We start from the raw sequence: 22128 nt of genomic DNA on the forward strand, positions 1-22128 counted from the left end.
TGCAGTAAAATTCATTGTTTATTTTGTTATTAATATACAAATTAAAATGCAATATTCATAAGTATTTAAAAATGACAATATACATTACTTACGCATAATAATAATATTAATAAAAAAATAATAATAATATTAAGAAATATTAAATATATTTACAAAAGGAACATTTCTATTCCCGAGAGAGAAAGAGAGAAAATATATCTTCTATCTCTCTCTTACCTATATCTTACATATGTAATGATTTTGCCGATTCACTCCCGTACAAGTTTCCAACGTCGAACGCGCCTATAGAAGTATAACTTCAAAAATTTGAAGATGCGGAACACTCTGGAATAGGTGCAGATGAACGTTAAGAGCCCACATTTTCTAGTGTCTAGGTCTAAGTCTAAGTCTAGACTAAGTCTAGCAAGCTAATGTGAGAATAGGTTTTCCTTTTCATCAACCATTGTTTACACCACACCGCACGCTTTTTTTATTCGGGATTTTCTTTTTTTCACAAGAACAAAAGCGGCCAAAGGGAGCGTATCATCCTGGCTCTACATATTTTATTAAACTACCGCTGTTTTTATCAAACATGCTTGTACTTGTGGTGCCAAAGGCAAATTGTGCATACTTATACAAAAATATTGAATAAGCATGCTGGACAAGCTTGCAGTTGTGTCTGTAGCCACCTTTAGATGAATAGTGAATAAAAAAATACTACTACTACTATCGGTTTACAGCGTTCTCCGACGCCTTCCGACTCCTAACCGCCATTCTTCTCTATTCAGCCATAGGCCTGGAGGGATTTCTCTTTCCTCTAGTTCGTTTTCAATTCCCTCTCTCCAGCTTTTTCTCGGCCTTCCTCTTTTCCTACTCCCTTGTGGTGTCCACGTCAAAATCTGTTTTGGAATCCTGTCATCTGGCATTCTCTGTACATGGCCGTACCATATTAACTGTTTTGTTTTTATGTCATCAACTATTGTATGCTTGACTCCCATCATTTCACGTATTCTCTCATTTGGTATCCGATCTCTTCTTGATTTTCCTGCTGCTCTTCTCCAGAAGTCCATTTCTGTTGCTAGTAACAGTTTCTCTGTTCTTTGTTTCATTTGCCAAACTTCGCTGCCATATGTGATTACACTTTTAAGTATGGTGTTGTATATGAGTTGTTTGTTCGCCATAGATATTGTTTGGTCCCACAGAATTCCGTTCATCATGGATATGGCTTTTCTACACTGTATGTTTCTGTCTTTTATAGCAGCATCGAGTGTTCCATCTTGAGTTATCTTCATACCCAGGTACTTGTATTCATCACAGTTTCTAATTTCTACCCCATCGTCTAATATAATGGACTGTTTTGTCCCTCCAATACACATGGCTTCAGTTTTCTTAATGTTGACTTCGAGAGCCCATTTGTTATATTCTTCTATTAGCTTCCGAGTCATGTAACTCAAGTCGTCATGATCCTGAGCAATCAGTATTTGGTCATCAGCGAAACATAAGGTGTACAGTGTAGTCTCGTCATTGAGAGGAATTCCCATGCCATTACATTTTCTTTTCCACAGCTTGAGTGCTTGTTCCAGATACATTTTGAAAAGGGTAGGCGAAATACAGCAACCCTGCTTTAGTCCTTTCATGACCTTAAATCCTTCAGATATCCTTGATCCAGTTTTAATTTTTGCAGTCGTTCCATTATACAGACTTTGGACTGCTTTGATAAGACAATGCTTAAACAAAAAAATATGTTTATGTAAAACTGCCGTGGACGAATAATATTAGTACTTGATTTAAACGACGCATCAGTGCTTGTTCCTAATAAAACGCACTATATTTAAAACGTGGTTAATTTTGTACAAATAATGTATTTAATTATTATCTCATGACTTATGACATTGAAATAAGTATAATATTTGTTAATATATAAATATATTACATAATTCAAAAAATAAATACATTAGTAGATAGAGCGTCAAATTCCAGTACGGCGTCTTGATGTTTCGTATTTATAAGTTTTGTGAATCTAACTCCATCATATGTAAATAATTCATAATATGTAATAAGTCAAATAAAAATTTATATATTGTAACATCGGAAACATTTTTTGGATGGTGCTAGAAAGGTCACCCATGGAGACACTGCGAACGACAGCTAGATGGTTGGTGGAGAGCGGGTTGGGGGTCAACAGAAGAAATAGTAAAGATAAGATAGTTTAGAAAAGACAGAGAAATAGATAACAAGATAGATAGCTAAAATTACCAAAGATAAGAGAAGATAAGACAAATGGCGCCTTTTGTGACTACAAGGGGAAAATTAAGAAACTTTAGAAACGAAAAGAGATAGGAAGAGATAATAAAGTTCTGAGAGCCAATACAAGAAAATATATTAACAGTTGATTATTAAATAAATGTGGTCAACATAATACACAAACAAATAATAAATAGTATGTTCGGTGGAATTCGTCCACCTACTGATCGAAGATATCGTAATAGTTAAATATTTTTATTAGCAAATATTCAGAGATACTCTCTTATCAAGAAACTTATTAGGAGTAGATAAATAATGTTCAGTAGGTAAACAAAACAAAATATATTCAATAACTGAATCACCAGACGGGTGAATTCCTAAAAGAAATACAAATAAATTTACCGTAACATATAAACAAATGCGAAATCTTTCAATATCACAGACATAAACATATAAACATATAAATAAAATATAAAATTAATGAGAACTTGATGTTTTAGAAAAATTTCAAAAGAGTAGATCATATAAATATCTCTCCTTAATGTATCTCTCCTTAATATCTCTCCTTAATGGCTTTAAAAGTAATAATTTATAGCAAGTACAAAATAATACTAAATTAATTTACAATAAAGTTGTAGAAGTACAGAGACATAAAAATCCGTTCTACCAATAATTAAAATAAGGACCAAACCGTAATCGGTTCACAAAAAGCTACTCGCACAGTTTTTATTTATATAATGAATGTTTGTTAATGAAAATATATGAAAGTTAATGAAAGTTCGAAAAAGTGTAATTGATAAAATCAATGTTCCTTAGAGGAATTGATTGTATCGGTAGTTAGCTTTCCCCACCGATCCCGAAAATGATGTTGAAGATAGCTCATAGATTACTCTACTTTGGAGATATTTGGAGGTAATATTAATAGTATGACCACTTACAGTAACTCTAGATTATGTTGCCTCTTAAATCGCACTGAATTTAAACTCAACTTTAGTATCAAACACTAAAGTTAATTTATAATGTATATTTGATCTACTCGGGTGTTAGTTTAAACTACTTAAGATACAATAGAAGTGTACAAATACAGTTATAGATAAATTCCCAGAGAAAGAAATACGTCCAAACTCTTAGACGATCAAACCAAAAAGTCCGTCTTATCTCTTAGACTACCCAGCGAAAAGTGATTCTCTATTTTTCAATTTGGACAAACTATCCCCCAGAATAGAATAATCCACACTTAAAGAATTCGCTCGTAACAAGAACCGACTTATTTTCATTTTCGTCGTAAACTCATTAACATAACGGTATTTTTTATAAAGGGAAGCTAAAAGGCAGATAACTGTACCATATTGAGACCAGACGCATGGATACAACATACAGACAGCATAATGATACCAATGTTCAAGAAAGGAAATAAAAAAGACCCCAACAATTATAGAGGTGTAAATCTACTGAACTCTGAATCGAGTATAATAAACCAGCCTATCTTTGTTTTATCGACCTGACAAAGGCTTTTGATCGCATCCAAGTCGAAGACGTCTTACACCTACTGTATAAAAGAAACATACCAATCAATATTATACCAACCATCGAGAACATCTACTTCCATAATCGAATACAGGCAAAGATAAATGGAAAACTAACACAGTGCATACCAGTACAAAGCGGGGTCAGACAGGGTCTCTTTAAGCCCACTTCTCTTTAATATAATAAAGGACGAAATAATACAAGCAGTACGTAAAGGTTGTGGCTACAGAATGGGGAACAAAGAAATTAAAAATATTATGTTATGCAGGGGACGCCGCAATAATCGCCGAGACAGAAGACGAGACATCTTCAATACAACAGCCAAGAAATACAATATGATAATATCAGCAGAAAAAACCAAATGTATGACAACATCTAAGTACCCACTACGATATAAAATCAAAATTGATGGGAATATAATAAAGGAGGAAGCAAGGTTTAAGGTTTTAGTTTGAAGAAGAAGTACGATAACAAAGCTTAAAAATAAGTAAAGTGGCGGGATCTCTTAATGACACAATCTGGAAGAACAAACACCTAAGACACGACACAAACACAAGAATCTATAAAGCAGCAATTAGACCTACAGTGAGGAAACGTCCGCTATGGATACAACGAACAAACAATTAATAAAACATTAAATCAAAAACTACACAAGAACGCCCTGAACTTAGTATTTCCACCACCAGAGAAAAAACCCAGTACCTTCTGCTCGATTACATATACAGGCAAAATATCAACAAAAATAGCCAAACACATAAAAAAGAAAGGAATAACACCAGCTTTCAGAACAAATAACAACCTAGGCAAATATATTAAAAACAACAAGAGCCAACATAAAAAACACTTACACAGTGGTGTGTACAAACTTAAATGTGGCGACTGCCCAAAAACTTACATTGGTCAAACAGGTAGAAATTTTAATAAACGAATAGCAGAACATAAAAGGGCTTTCAATAATAGAAAAACAGATTCTACATACGCACTTCACCTTCTAGATCATAATCATTCTTTTAATGACGAATTTAAAATTCTCCACATTCAAAATAAAGGCCTTAAGCTATCTTTGTTAGAATCTATGGAAATCAACAAATTAAAAAACACAGATATAATTCTGAATGACCAGCTTGAGACAAACAGTTCTCCCCTCCTCAACCTATTTCATTAGAGACTATAAAGTGTAAACCCATACCAAAAACAGATCACTTGAGAAAGGCAATCAGCCGAAACAGCTGTAGTGATAAGAATTTAAAATAAATTTTGTGGAAGTTTGAAAACAAAGTTTTCAGTGTTTTATTGTTACATAAAATGAATTTCCATCAATTAACGGTCGAATCCATCAATTACAAATTTATTTCACTACGTTGTTTGCTTAAAGTATTTTTATTGATTCTGAAGTTTATTTTTCTAATAAACGAAACCAACGTCGAACAAGTGGACAAATATGCATACCTGGGAACAATGATTAACTCCACAAATGGTTACAATCAGGAGATAAAAATAAGAATAGAAAAGGCTAGAACAAATTTCAACAAAATGAGAAGAGTTTGGCGAGGTGCTATGTTTTTTTGACTTTATTTTATGGAATGGAATCTTGGACCTTGAATGCGACATCAATGAAAAAACTGGAATCATTTGAGCTGTGGGTGTACAGAAGAATTCTGAAAATATCATGGACAGAACACGTCACAAACAAAGAGGTTCTGGGAAGGATGAACAAAGAAATGGAAATTTTAAATTCAATAAAAACAAGAAAATTAGAATATCTCGGACATATTACACGTGGAGAGAAATACACCTTGCTCCAACTAATTATGCAGGGAAAGATCCAAGGAAAGAAAAGCATAGGGAGGCGTAGAATGTCATGGCTGCGCAACCTGAGAGAGTGGTACGGATGTACATCAAATGAACTTTTCAGAGCAGCCGTCTCAAAAGTCCGAATAGCTATGATGATTGCCGACCTCCGCTGCGGAGATGGCACTTGAAGAAGAAGAAGATTTTTATTGACTATAAATCAAATTAACCAAGATATTGAGACGTTTTTCATACTTCCTTCTTTTTCGTTAATAATCCCATAATTTTTAGATGAAACAATTTGCTTGAACCTAGTAACTTACGTATTTGAAGGGGTCAAAGTTGATCTTTTACATTATTTTTTAATTTATATTAAGTCCTTGAAATATTCTCAGTCAAATATGATAGATATATGGTTGTTATAGAAAAAATATACATCTCCATGCTAAATTGATTGTTTATTACCTTCATTTTTAAAATCGTATTACCTTATTTAACTCGAGTACTGCGTATGTTACGCCACTGCGTAGTACGAACTAATTATCCTACCGCCCTGTGGTGCGTAGACATCTTAGCTTAGACTAAAGTCTTAAGGTGGTCAGTTAAAGGTTTGGGTGATTGTAGGATGGATTTGTGGTCCCGCAAGGTCAGTTTTGCTGTCAGAGAGTGATAATCGTACTTTAATAGTGTAAGGCTGAAGCGTAGTTGTAGTTATTATTTGAACTGCAATTTTCTCAATGCAACTCATTACGTTTAATAGACAACATTTCTATATAATTATCTTGGAATCTGCTAATTTTACGTAGAACCTACATGAACTCAACGGTACCTTATTTGTGCCTAACAAAAAAGTGACGAACAGTTAAAGGACAGAGAAACGGATTTATCTTATTATGTAAGTATTATATGATGTTTCTAACATACTTTATCATATATACAGAGTCAAACTAGTTGCTTGGTCAAGAAAACTGAATGAGTATACACATGTCATTCATATCCAATAAAATCTTTATATTTATATTCATTAAAGTCTGTATATAAACCAATCAAGTTTTGGTTACAACTATATAGATTCATAATATTTTTAGTGGAACTATTTTTAAATAAACAATTAAAATGTCACAATCATTATTTTGCTGATAACCTAAAGACGTCTATTTGGAGATTTGACGTCAACAGCCAATTTTTTTTAAAAAAAGGATACACAAAATGAGATATGCCAAATTAAAATCGGTTAATACACAAAAAAGCTATTGCAAAATGAACAACAAAATCGCTTTTTTTGAACATGGTTAATATATCTTTTATTATTTATTAAAATTTGTTTAAATGTACCCGAACTTGAGGGTCTCATTGTGTTTGAATTGCGTCGAAAAGATGGGCCAGATTGGTTATATACGGCGGGCGAACTTTCGACACCAAATTGTCTTTGTACCTGGGGTAATCGAAGGGTCAAATTTTATTATAGGAAATTTTCCCAATATTTATTGTCACGGCGGGGAGCGTGGCACTTGTGTACTTGTGACTAAATTATTTCAGTTGTAATTTATTTCTTGTTTGACGTTGACTTGTGCACGTATACGGATATTTAAAAAATGAGTTTGATAAAAAGTTCCCGTGGTCGAGATTTATTAGTGGTGGAGCATCATTCGTTCTCGAAACAGAAAGTGTTAAAAAGCGGCGAGATATTTTGGTGATGCATCCAAAGAAACACTAAGTGTTCCGCAAAAGTGTTTACAATAGGCTGTGAGGACCTCACCATCACAAGAAGTGATTTGGTACATAATCATGAAGCCGATCCAAAAAAGCTTGAAGTAAAGATGGTAACCAATGCATCTAAAAGAAAAGCCCAAGAGGACATATCGGAAAAGCCTGCCAAAATTACAATAACTGCTGTTGCTGAGTGTGATGCCAATTTGCTGACGGTTCCTGACATAGCTAGCATAAGAAAGAACATTTACAACTGTCGTCGTAAACTGTTACCAGGTCCGTTACTAAGAAGCATATCAGAAGTCCATAACGCGGTTAGTAATTATTCTCCTAAAACCTGTCGCAATGAAAGTTTTTTGTTTTTAAATCATCCTGAATTAAATGTAATTGTATTTTCATGCGAGACAAATATTCGTTTGTTGTGTAAATTAAAAACTTTGTATATGGATGGTACATTTTCATACAGTACCAAATATTTTCTACAATTATTTACTATACATGGCTTGGAAAATGGACATTATGTTCCTTTAGCATACTGTTTGCTAAAGGACAAATTGTCAATGACATACAAAAATTTATTTTCTTTATTAAGGTCTAAGATTTTTGAAACATTTCAATTATCATTAGAGCCAACTGAAATATTTGTGGACTTTGAAAAAGCAATTCACTGTGCTTTATTGTATATGTGGCACAATGCAAAAATTAGTGGATGCCGTTTTCACTTACACCAAAACTGGTTTAAAAAAATTCAATCTTTGGGTTTGGTACAAGAATATAAGGATACAAATTCAGAAATTGGAAAATGGTTAGAGCATACGTTTGGTTTAACTTATTTAAATTCAGCAGAAGTTGAAGAATGCTTTCTTTATGATTTAATGTCATATAAACCTATAAACGCAACACTTGATATATATGCAGATTATTTACTGGAAAATTACATTTTCGATAGCGCTCTATTTCCACCACACATATGGTCTAATCAGAATCCGTCTATTGCGAGGACCACAAATGCCTGTGAATCCTTTCATTCGAGATTTAATTCTTCTTTTTATTCAACACATCCTTCTATTTTTATTTTTATTGAAAAGTTAAAAGAATTTCAAGTAGACACTTATGTCAAAATAAATAGTTTACATATACTAGCAAAAATCAAAGATACTACTGTTAAGGCTAAATTGGCATTTTTGGAGAAAATGATGGATAAACTACGATCCCAACAAATACCTAGGCTAGATTTTATAAAAGCTGTATCTTATCATTCCTATAATAGCAAATAAATCATTGTATACAAGTATATTAACGGTAAAATGTACAAAAATTAGGTACTAGTTGTATTATATTTAGATATTATTACAGTTATAAAGAAATAAAATGCACATTACTTTTATTAAAATAAATAAATTAATTAATTATGGTATTTTATTTATGTCGCAGCTATATTTATTTGGTGTCGAATATACCTGTAAGATAAAAACGGGAATTGGGGCTGGTGTCGAAAATTGCCATTAAATTTTAGTCGCTACCTGCTTAGTGTCGAAATTTCCTACGCCCTTTATATAAATATTTTTTGCGAAATTTAATTTGTTTATAAGAGTTTTTGAAAAAAACAGCTAGTTTCTATGGCTAGTCCAGATAATTAGACTAAATGGATCTCAATAATCCAGGGCTTATTTTGTTTAAGACGTATACTAGTAACCTATGGAAAAAAAGTTTGAAGAAATTACATTTATGTACACAAAATGATTTAATAATAAATAGTTCTTTTTAAGCTTATGAACATTTACAATAACTCCGTAAAATTTACTTCAAATTGAATGGCAAAAAATATTCGCAAATCTGGTTATAAAACACAACTTTTTAAAAAATAAAAAATATTCTGTGTTGATAAAGGTCTTTGTTGTAAAAGCAACAAGTTATATTAATATTAGTTTGTTTTTCGTTTGCGCAACTATTGTATTTGTGTGGTAAATACCTTATAAGGGCCTGGCGTTATACCTAGCGCCGTCCTGTAGACACTTTTAGATAAAAACTGGTTCCTGGTTTAAGTCAAAGGAATCGCAGATGTGATTTGTGTTCTCAACTTGCAAGCCGAATGTGTGGATGTGTGCGGTCTCTTACTCTAAAAAATGCAGTGAAAAAGTGAATTAAGTTTTCGCTATACTCGCGCGCCCCAAAAACACTATGTAAATATTCTGTGTCGTTTCTAAATATTCTCTAGTTATTAATTGTGTAGTATCGATTGATTACGCTTTATTTTTCTCTAAGTAAAACCCGATGAAACCAAACACATAAGGAATCATCGCCGTGAAGTCTGCTTAAGTATATCGAAGGAATCTCGTTAACAGTTCATGGTCCTAAAATATTTGGTACTGTACCCTCTGGGTAAAGGAATTTAATAAGCTTTCCCCCAACAATTGGTGGGAATCAGACAAAGTTTTGCCGTCTCTATCTGATTCTTTCTCTTGTTAACCATTTTTCACCTATATCATAGGCAAGGGTCCCTACAGGGTACTGGTTCATACGGGCCAGACAATTTTTAGAGAGATGTTACCCTTCTGTCCCATCCATTTTCCGGGCTTGAGACTAGCTGCATCTAATGCTAGCTAGCTGCTACTCAGGTCACCATATGGCCCGACGGGGGAGTTATTTTAAAGTGATACGACTGATACATTATTACAAATTGAGTTGTTAGTTCTCGAATACGCGTTAGATTTGTATAGTTTTGAGGTAACTAGTGCTTGACTCTTATACGAGTTTTTACCATTCTATGAATTTTTATGATTTTCAGATTCAATTTTAGATCAAAAAACTATCAAAATCTATCATGGAAATAGCTACGATAATATGCTTGTTATCGACCATAACATTCCTATTGTACCTACTAGGTAAGAAAAAGTTTTCTTACTGGAAAGACAGGAACGTCGAATATATCAAACCGCTTTTTTTCTTCGGAAACTTCAAAGAAGTTATTCAAAGCAAAATTCACATGACCGAGTTAATGGATGATATCTACCAAAGAGTTAAGTTAAAAGGAAAGAAATACGGTGGTGCTTATGCATTTTTTACACCACAGTTCATTCCGGTGGATTTGGATCTTATAAAATGTATAATGCAAAAAGATTTTTGGAACTTTCCAAACCACGGACTAATCTTTAACGAAGAGACGGATCCAATTTCGGCGCATCTGTTCAACTTAGAGGATGATAAATGGAAGGACATGAGAGCAAAGTTGACTCCAACCTTTACTTCGGGTGAGTATTTACTTAGGTATAATTTTTAACTTCCTAATTTTGGCAATTAGGTATTATTGACTTAATTAGGCAATTATGCAAAAAAAGTAATTCACCCAAAAATATTCATTTAATATGCATTTCTTTTCGAAAATATGCAATAAATATGTATTTTTTTAGAAAATATACCATTTGTATAAGAAATATTATTACAGGTAAGATGAGGATGATGTTCCAGACCATGGTAGACTGCACCGGTGGTCTACAGCAGTTGCTGAACAAATCTGCTGTAAAAAAAGAACCGATAGACATCAAATACGCTTTAGGCTGTTTTACAACCGACGTCATCGGCTCAGTTGCTTTTGGGTTGGAAATAAATAGTTTAGAAAATCCCGATTCAGATTTTAGAAAGTACGGTAATAAAATATTTATGCCCACAATAAGATCCAGATTTGCTTTCATAACATTAGGTATATTTCCAGAATGGTTGTTCAGATTTTTAGGTATTTCGTTTTTTGACCAAGAAACGTCTAATTTTTATCTAAATTTAGTTAAAAATACTGTGGAGTATAGGGAGAAGAATAATATTTATCGCAAGGATTTCATGCATCTCCTTATCCAACTAAAAAACACTGGAAAGATCGGAGACGATGATGACCGAAATCTGTTTCAAAAGAATAAAGCAAATGTTGAAGGCCTTACGTTGAACCAAATAACTGCACAAGTTTTTGTTTTCTTTATAGCAGGATTTGAGACATCAGCAACGACAATGTCATTTGCGTTACTGGAACTCGCCCAACGTGAAGATATTCAAGAGAAAGCGAGAGAAGAAATAAATAGGGTTCTCGATAAGAATGATAACAACATGACTTTTGATTGTTTAATGGAAATGGAGTACTTGGAAAAAGTTCTTTTAGGTAAGTGTAACAAAGTATGTATTAAATATCGCACAGCTTTATTCAATAATTTTTACCGCTACACATGTTCAACTTGCTAAAATTTGGTTGTTGGGGCTCAATCTCTCAAACTGGATCAACTGTCTCAAAGCAAACGTTGTCCTCCTCTTTAGCATAAACTCAAACTGTTCTTCTCCTATCGATGTTTCTCTCCTTAACCTTTACTTTACAGTTCTCTCCCAAATTTTCATCGTATCCGACGTTAACTTTATCGGTCTATAGTTCTTACAGTCTATATAAAATCCTTAGGGTGTTATATAAAAACCTCTAAATTTCATTGTTGGCCAAATTCGAAAAACGAAATGATAAGCAATAAAAAAGTAGGGTATTGTTTTATTATTATTATGAGGAATTCTACAAAAATTCGCACCTCAACTGGAGCCAAATATGGTGATATTGCAATTTGCTGCCTGTACCCCGCAGTTACAATTTTTTTCTGTAGGTTGATACCAAAAAACATGTTTTTAGGTGCGAGCCTAAAAAAAAAGACAAATTTAAGTTTTTTCCAACAAAAAACTGATTTGTTCGCTAAAGCTATTTCATTCTTCTAGCGATCTGCCTCGAAAAACGAGTGAAAGAGACTTCTATACTTGGAGCACACGTACATATCAGGTACCAATCGCTTCGTCTTGGTCCCCAGAAGGAACTGTGACCCTTTGAAGAGCCAAGAAACACCTGCTAAAACCGTGGCAAGCGGTTATTCAGTCACTAAAATCGACGTTTTTTTTTTCATTTTTTCGCGATTTTACCCGAAAATAGATTAAAAGATACCTCTATAGTTGGAGCACACATACATATAAGGTACCAATCGCTTCGTCTTGGTCCCCAGAATGACCCTTTGAAGAACCAAAAAAAAAGCTCAAAGCGTGGCAAACGGTTATTTAGTCCCTAAAATCGACGTTTTTTTCATGTTTTCGCGATTTTACCGGAAAATCAAGTTAAAATAACTTCCGTAAGTGAGGTTCATCTACCTATCGGAAGCTGGTGACTTGATCCTCAGTATGTAGCCTGATCCGTCATCAAATTATAGATAGTAAATTGTAATATAGCTGAAAACCTTCACATATTAATTTATCGTGTTTTAAGTAACGATTCAACGATATACGATTCAATTTTTTTTCTTCTGTTTTTTTTTATAACAAACTTTTTTTTTGTTAGTATGAGTATTAGAACGAGATAAAAGTTAGTCAAGTAAAAAAAAATAAATACATAGAATACAATACATCAAAAATATTCTAAATTTTTTATTATTGATAGATACTATTTAACAATGGTATAAATATATTTATTCTTCATTAATTAAACACTATAAAAAGAACTTGGCATATAATATTAAATAATCTTGTGTTTAACAGAAACAATAAATATTAAAGCTCGAATAATATGAAATAAACAAAATTTTAATACTGTTTTAGATTCAAAAAGAAATTATATTAATTATATAAATTATACCAAATATATCATATAATTATATTATTTTTACATTATTTTTAATCATTTTTTTCTGATTTTCACTGATATTGTACATTATTTTATTTCTAAATTTAGTTAGTTCTGGCGATTCTATTTTACATAAAAGTTGAGTTGATAAAACGTTTTGTGTATGCTCTGGTCGATTCAAAAAACAAAAGCCATTTTTGTAGTTGAGAGAAATTTTGTTACAAGATGTTCGTTGTTTACCTCTTCAACTACCCCTGCGTACTATTGATCATAAATTACTACGATCCAATCGCCTTTGGAAAACTCAGTTGTCGAATGAAAGTTTGTAGCTACAACTTCGTTTTCAATCTCTATGTCGTGAGATGTAGTTGGCGTACTTTGATTAAAGCTAACCTTATTTATATAGTAGTGAGAGCAATGAGTAGTGTTATTAATGCAGAGTGAGCAGGACAAATAGCGGGTGAATAGCTCCTTTTTCTTATTTTTAGAACACATGACCTGGTGGATTTTCATCGTTTCAGGAACTTGCGGAATGTTATCACCCAATATTTTTGTCATATCGTCAATTTGTTCTGAGCCGACTATAAATGCTCTCACGGGGCAAGAATTTTTTTCAATTGAATTAAAAATATCCTGGACAAATAAAATATTGTTGCCATTCGCAACGTGATTCATTCTGGGGATCAAGACGAAGCGATTGGTACCTAATATGTATGTGTGCTCCAACTATAGAGGTATCTTTTAATCTATTTTCGGGTAAAATCGCGAAAAAAATGAAAAAAAAAAACGTCTATTTTAGGGACTGAATAACCGTTTGCTACGCTTTAAGCTTTTTTTTTATTCTTCAAAGGGTCAGAGTTCATTCTGGGGACCAAGACGAAGCGATTGGTACCTAATATGTATGTGTGCTCCAACTATAGAGGTATCTTTTAATCTATTTTCGGGTAAAATCGCGAAAAAATGAAAAAAAAAAACGTCTATTTTAGGGACTGAATTGAATAACCGTTTGCTACGCTTTAAGCTTTTTTTTTTCTTCAAAGGGTCAGAGTTCATTCAGGGGACCAAGACGAAGCGATTGGTACCTAATATGTATGTGTGCTCCAACTATAGAGGTATCTTTTAATCTATTTTCGGGTAAAATCGCGAACAAATGAAAAAAAAACGTCGATTTTAGTGACTGAATAACCGCTTGCCACACTTTGAGCAGGTATTTCTTGGCTCTTCAAAGGGTCAGAGTTCCTTCTGGAGACCAAGACGAAGCGATTGGTACCTGATATGTACGTGTGCTCCAAGTATAGAAGTCTCTTTCACTCGTCAACCTACAGAAAAAAATTGTTACTGTGAGGTACGGGCAGCAAATTGCAATATCACCATATTTGGCTCCAGTTAAGGTACGAATTTTTGTAGAATTCCTCTTATATATTTTTAATATTATTACATAAGTATTGGAGTACTAATTTTTATTGCTGGATAATGTATTTTTAATATAAACAAAAATTTTCAGAAACTTTGCGGAAACATCCTCCTGTTGGTGTCTTGCCAAGAATCTGTAGCAAACAGTACAATGTTCCAGATAGCGATTTAGTTATAGAACCTGGCGTAAGTTTAAGCATTCCCTTATTTTCCATTCACAGAGACCCAGAATATTACCCTAATCCAGAGGAATTTGATCCGGAACGGTTTAACGAAGAAAACAAAGCCAAACGGCATCCATTTGCATTTATGCCATTTGGTGAAGGTCCCAGGACATGTATAGGTAAGAAAATATTGATTTAACAGATGTTTACATATCTGGGATATCAAACAATATAAAAATTAAATTTTTTAATCCTTCATTGACAAAAAAATGTATGGATAATATATAGTAATGGGACGTCACCGAAGCTAATAGAAACAAACTTATGATGACAGAAATGGATTATCTGAGACGAAGATGCGGTAGATCGAAACTGGAGAGAGTTAGAAACGAACAAATAAGAAACGAAAAGAAAATGGAGCGAAATAGCAATGATGACATAGAAAGATTAGAAAATTATTTAATAACATACAATTGCCAGAAGGCTACACTTGCCATTAATAATAAATGGGAGATTATTGCTCAACATTATAACATTGATAAGGACACATTTTTCAAACTGTAACTTTTCTGTTCGAAAACAATTATTTTTCATTTAACAACGAATTTTACAAACAAACTTTTGGTACAACTATGAGGAACCCTATATCACCAATAATTTCCTGTTATGTAATGGACCACATACTAGACACCATCATCCTTGTCCTACCTTATAAATTACATTTTATAAAAAAATATGTTGATGACATAATATTAGCATTACCAAGCACAGGGATAAATGATATACTTTGGTATTTCAATAGTTACAACCCCTATATTCAATTCACATTAGAATGTGAAGATTTTACAGGTGCAGTATCTTTTTTAGATACCAAATTAATATGAAAAGGTACCCATTTACTGGTTGATTGGTATAGAAAACCTCTCAGTTCAGGCAGATATCTCAATTACTGGTCATACCATAAATATTCAATGAAACTTAATTTAGTTAAAGAAATGAAAAATCGTGTCCTTAAAATCAGCGATACCGCTTTCCATACAAAAAATCTAAAAATCCTTTATAACCTATTCATTGAAAACTCATACCCAAGTATACTACTAAAGAAAATTTTGTTTAACACTCCACAAAATTTAACTAGTCATTTAAGAAACGAAGAAAATCTGTCTGTATCACAAGATAGAATTGGACCTGTAGATCCTTTACCAAAACAAACTACAATTAGATATGTATCTCTTCCATACATTAAGGACATTGGACAGAAACTAAGTAGAATTTTTTCATCAATTAAAAATCAAAAATTAAATATCAAAATTGCACATAAAACGGTACTAACAGTTAGAGACCAATCCGCACTCTTGTCTTTAACGGATGTTGTTTACTGTATACCTTGCGGATCATGTGAACAAGTATACTATGGTCAAACATCAAGATGCCTTAAAGACCGCATTACATCCCACAAGTCAGATAATAGACTGCATCCTGAAAAAAGTGCATTGGGTGAACATACATTTAAAAATGGGCATCAGATAGATTATAATAACATCAAAGTAGTAGAACAGGAAAGTAACATCACCAAAAAACTTTTTCTTGAAATGGCCTACATTTGCCAAAATAACAATGCAATGAATCATAGAACGGATATTGGTCATCTAAATAAAATGTTCTCCTATTTGTTACTACTAGATAAATGCAATAATAACACAAACAATAATTTATCAATTGACATTTAAAAGAATTTTGTCAGAATAATGTCATGTATTTATTTAGAATAATTAAGTGTTTATGGATAAGTACAGTAATTTTTAAATTTTTAAACATAAAAATAGGTTTTGTATATTGAAAAAAGATGAGAGACTATGATAAATTTTATCAACATTATAATACATCTTCGTTGATACAACCTCATTAAGTTTGTAAGTAGTGAATTTTTTAATTATTTATACCAACGCCAACAATTTATTCATCACATTTGTAGCTCCCTGATGAAGGACATAACCAATGTCCGAAAGCTTGGAATAAAAATTTAAAAGAGTACACGTTTCATTTTTTATTGTTGCAAACCCAATATTTAACGTTTACTTCCTTACGTTGTCAGCAAATACTTCTGGTTCATTATATATATATATATATATATATATATATATATATATATATATATATATATATATATATAATATATAGTTTAATCATCATAATCAATAACTTTTTATATTGACTGCTATATAAGCGTCCGATTTAGCCCGTTTGCTTTTCTCCCTTATAAAAATAGACATAGTCTTGAACGTTTTCTTTTTCTTTCCTTTTTTTTTTCTTTATTTAGAACTGTATACAATTGAATTCGATTTAGTTCATCAAAAATCTCGTTATTTATTCGGAATAAAAAAAGTTACTTATGAAGGTGTGATAAAGCAAATTAATTTTCTTAGTAATAAAATGCCCAATATTAAAGGGACACTTATTTCTCCTGGATAACAGCATCAACATAAAAGGACCATTAATGATTAAAAATAAATTTCATGGTATCTGGACACCCCTCTTAGATTTCAGCTAATATCAGGCACATATTTTATCAATAATATGCTACTACTGCACGAAACCTCCGAGATCTTAACGACTTGAATAATTGCATCATAAACGCCTTTCAAGAATGTCACCGAGTGCACTGTCCTAAAAGAAAATCAGATAGTAAAATCAGTCTATATATTGAAACGCTGCTGGATCAAAGCAGACAAATAAGAAGCTATAAGAATGCAAACAGCCACACAGACAAGAGAAATGAATATAACTGTTTAACTGTTGTTAAATAACAACCTAAAAGTTCTACATAGACGGCTAACGAATGGGAAATGCGAAATTCATAAATTAAGAAACAAGCCAAATGAAATAATATCACGTAGAGACGAGTTAATACAGGTCGTTGAAGAGTTTTACGAGGAATTATATGGAAGTAGACGAGAAGATCAAACAGGAATCCAAACAGCCTTTTCAAAGAAGATCATGAATCAAGGTTCTGAATTAATGCCAGAGATAAAGGTAGATGAGATTCGACAAGCCTTAAGAAAAATTTAAAATAAAGCTTCAGGAGAGGATGGAATTGTAATAGAGGCTATCGTAAATGGAGGAGATATGCTATTAAATAAATTAAGGAAACTGTTTATTCTATGTTTGCAACAAATAGAGTGGCCCAACGAATGGAACAATGCTATAACCATCCTTTTGCATAGAAAAGGATATAAAACGGACCTAGAAAAGTATAGACCTATTAGCCTGTTGAACCACATATACAAGCTCTTCACTAGGTTAGTGACATCAAGATTGGAGAAAAAAATAGATTTCTACTAACGAGAGAGCAGGCAGGATTCCGTTTAAATTATGGTACCAATGATCACCTCCATATAGTAGCCACTCATTGAAAAATCTATAGAATACAACAAACCTCTGTTCCTCAAATTCACAGATTTTCATAAAGCGTTCGACACGATCGAAATAGACAGCCTTATAGAAGCAGGATTGATCATAGGTATAGTGAACTTATTTACAATATGTACAAAAATGCCACTATGACTGTTAAGATACACGATAAAACCCGACCAATAAAAATAAAATGTCGGGTAAGGAAGGAGATACATTGTCAAAAATTATTCATAACGGCATTAGAGTAGGCATTAAACATTAAACTAAGTTTATGACAAATATGGTCCCCACCATTTAACTATTCAAGACAAAGTGGTAGAGCTGGTGGATAAATGTACGTATTTGGGTCATGAAAAAAGAATCAGCAGGGATAACCAAACATCCGAAATCCAAAGACAAATTACTTTAGCGTGGGCAGCCTTTGGTAAACTGCGAGACACACTTAGGGCCAACATACCAACTAGCCTCAAAAGAAAAGTATTTGACCAATGCGTATTACCGGTCATGACCTATGCGGCGGAAACTGTGACTCTAACCAAGACTACGGCTTCGAAATTAAGAGTGGTTTATAGACGAATGGAACGGTGTCTATGCTGGGAGTGACGTTGCGAGACCGAATAAGAAACTAAGATCTGCGAAGAAGGACGAGTATTGCTGATGTTGTGGAGTGCATAGTGGAACTAAAATTGAACTGAGCAGTCCATGTAGCGAGAATACATGGCTCACGATGGACGAGCAAAATTACAAATTCAAGGCCAAGAGCAGACAAACGCAGTAGAGGAAGACCACCTACACCTTGGGCTGACGACATCAGGCGTATCACCAAAAATTGGCAACAAAGAGCACGAAATCGCAAAGAATGGAGGAGTTTAAGGGAGGCCTATGTTCAGCAGTGGCCGTGATAAATGAAGACTGAATGATGATGATGATGATGAACGGGTTTGCATGAATTGAGACTTTTTGTACATGGCTTGCTTATTTCGGCCAGCTATATTTAAGTAATCTGGACCTCTCCAACTAATGGAAATATCCACAACAATTGTCCAATTACTCTGTTGCATAAAAAGATCAGGTATTTTTAGAACTCCATCTGTGCATTTATTCGTTATTTCCACATCTACAATTCACCCCTTCTTTTTAGTTTTTTTCTTTGGGTGCATTTTTGCAAAAATGTTCCTTAAGCCTATTGTTGGTAAAAGTTTATTTCGTATTTGGGTTGGTTTTCTCAACTTTTTCCTTTACTAAGAGGGAGGCTGATTAGCCAGGCGGAGCATTCTGTGTGATATGCTCCCTGAGTAAAACCGTTACCGATATAGCTTCTTTCTACCTTTTGGGTCAATTCCCATCCTATGCATGTTTAGGTGCCTCGTATAGTTATTGACTATTTAAGGATCTTTTCAGATATATGCGTCATGTATGGCACTAAGGGAGTATCGGCAAAATTATCCTCTTTATTTGGTTGAGTGATTAAAGGACAGAATCTTTCTAATTTACTGTGCTCATGAGTTTGTCTACGCATTTTAACACTTTCATGTTGATTGTGAAGTTCTGTAGCTTTTCAATGTACTTTGGTAGCAGATAGCTCTTTACAACAATCAATTTTTGTACTGATATGAGCCAAGAGTTCTAAATACAATCGAGCTATTCCTGCAGCTCGGTGATAACTATTCTGGTCTGTCTGACTACTTTGTACCTTCTGTTCATCGCCCGACAGCTTGTCGGAGTTGCATGGTCTAATTCTTGGCAGATTTGACCAGCAAAATAAGTTGTCAGCATAATCCAATACTAAGACTTTTTTGTCTTTCGCAATCGGTAGGCCAGTCATGTCTTGCTCAAGCTTACGTCTCAGCTCGTCGACCAACATATTAAATAAGCAGGGCGACAAGGAATCATTCTAATGAATGCCCTTGTGTTCTTTGTAACTTAGCCCATTCTTTGGTCGAGACTCGTATTATATTGTTTCGTGCAGTGTTAATAGATGCGTTCGTTTACATGAGTTGCCGTTCCTAAAAATAAAAATATATATATATATATATATATATATATATATATATATATATATATATATATATATATATATATATATATATATATATATATATATATATATATCGGTTTCAAAACGTCTTGCGTCGTTGTCCGATGCCTAATTTCCACGAATTTCTATCATTCCATTGTTCTTCGGTCAAGTCTCGGGAGCTCATTGCCTTTGTTATTCCCTCCTTCCATGTTCTTTTTGGTCTTCCTCGTTTCTTACGATTTGGTGGTATCCATTTCATGGCGATTTTTGGTAGTCTTGTTTCTGGCATTCTTTGAACATGGCCATACCATATAAGTTGTTTCCTTTCTATGTCTGTTGCCAGTGATCCATCTACCCCCATCCGATTTCGTATTTCATCGTTTCTAATTCTGTCTGCTCTAGATATTCGAAGTGATCGTCTAAATACATCCATTTCTGTCGCTTCGAGTTTTCTTTTATTGCTTTCTGTTAGTCTCCATGTCTCTGTACCATAGGTTAAGCTGGTTTTTATGAGAGATTCATATATATTGTATTTTCGTCTTTTACCAATTTCTGAGCTCCAAAGAACTCCGTTAAGGCATCCAATTGTTCTACGGGCCTGGGTTATTCGTTTTCTAATTTCCCTATTGTCTGTGCCTGTGGTGTCGAAATCAATTCCTAGGTAGGTATATTCAGTGCAGAATGCAATTTCGGTTGTGTCCATTTGAATGTTGGATAGTTCTGCGCCTATTGGGAGATATTTTGTTTTTTGTGTATTGAGTTCTAAACCCCACTTCTTGTATTCTTCCTGTAGTTTTCTGGCCATATATGTCAGGTCTTCTTTATCGTTGGCTATAAGGACTTGATCGTCTGCAAACTGTAGGGTATATAGGCAAGTTTCTCCCAGGTCAATGCCCATTCCTCTGCACTTTCTTTTCCACTGATACAGTGCTTTCGCCACGTAGATTTTAAACAATGTGGGGGATATGCAACACCCCTGCCGGAGTCCCTTGTTTACAGGAAATTTTTTTGAAAGTCTATTTCCAATTTTTATTCCCGACGTTGATCCTTCATAAAGCTGTTTAAGGGCGTTAATTACTGTGTGGTTAATGTTTGTTTCCTGCAAAACTTTCCATAGCTTTTTAGCGGGTACAGTATCATAGGCCTTCTGAAGGTCTATAAACATAAGGTGGGTTTCTTGATTGGTACTTGATCTTTTTTCTATTATTTGTTTCAAAACAAACACATTATCGGTGCAGCTCCTTCCCGCTCTAAAGCCAGATTGTTCCTCTTCTTCTTGTTCCTTATATTCTTGTTCGATAATGTCTCGAAGTATCCTTCCATATAGGCGACTTAAGGTACTGGTTACTGATATACCTCGATAGTTTGAGCAGTCCAGTTTACTTCCCTTCTTATGTATAGATGATATGAAGGATACTTTCCACTCATGCGGGACTGGTGCACCGTTAAGATATTGGTTTATACACCAGGTTAATCGTTCAAACAGTTTGTTAGTACCGCATTTGATTAGTTCTGCTGAAATTCCCTCCGGACCTGCAGCTCGACCATTTTTTAGTAGTTGTATCGTTTTTATGACAGTCCTCTCATCGATGTTTATCGTTTCTCCCTGTATGTGTATTTCAGTTGGAGACATTTCTCTATATTCCTCTCTGTTTTCTGTTAATAGATTTTCGTAATGTCGGATCCAGTTCTCTGTTGTTATTAATTGTATGTTTGTTTCTCTTTTTTCATTTGATTTAACTTTTGTCAGGAATTTCCACGTCTCTGAGCATTTTCTACCTCCCATATATGTGTCTATCTCTTTGCATTTTTTGTCCCACATTTCTCGTTTAGCTGTGTTTACTAGTTGTCGTGTTCTTTTTTTAATATCTTTGTATTCTTCTCTATCCAACTCCTGTTTTGTATTTAGCCATTTGTGGTATGCTTTTTTCTTCCGAAGTACTAGTTCTTCAATTTCTTGATTCCACCAAAGTTTTTTACTAGCGGAATTAGTTTTTAGTCCAATGGCCTCCTCTGCTGCTTCTTTGATGCTACTCGTTATGTTTTCGTAAATTTGTTCTACTGACTGGTCTTCTATATTATGTAGCAACTTTTCGTCTAATCTGTGCTGGTATAGGTTTCTGGTGCTTTCGTTGATAAGGCTGTTTAAGTTATATCGTTTGTTCGTTATCACTTCTGTTTGTTGAGGTTCCTCATTAACGTTATTGTCCTTGTTAGATTTAAAAGGAAATACCATTTTT

The 22128-nt window shown here is 33.6% G+C and overlaps 1 protein-coding gene across 2 annotated transcripts in view; it reads left to right on the top strand.

The window, feature by feature from the left end:
• Positions 1–22128, top strand: part of LOC140444752 (probable cytochrome P450 6a14) — a 190891-nt gene that overhangs the window by 167578 nt on the left and 1185 nt on the right. The window contains exons 1-4 of one of the 2 annotated variants that reach the window (XM_072536517.1): positions 6054–6436; positions 10040–10502; positions 10697–11398; positions 14382–14633. In XM_072536517.1, the coding sequence (XP_072392618.1) occupies positions 10076–10502; positions 10697–11398; positions 14382–14633 (1381 nt within the window). In that variant the 5' untranslated portion in view covers positions 6054–6436; positions 10040–10075. Of the gene's footprint in view, positions 1–6053; positions 6437–10039; positions 10503–10696; positions 11399–14381; positions 14634–22128 lie in introns of those variants that run through there. The other variant, XM_072536524.1, reaches the window with a different exon arrangement.

The sequence above is a fragment of the Diabrotica undecimpunctata genome, chromosome 1, assembly GCF_040954645.1.
Source record: "Diabrotica undecimpunctata isolate CICGRU chromosome 1, icDiaUnde3, whole genome shotgun sequence".
In the NCBI taxonomy this organism is placed as follows: Eukaryota; Metazoa; Arthropoda; class Insecta; order Coleoptera; family Chrysomelidae; genus Diabrotica; species Diabrotica undecimpunctata.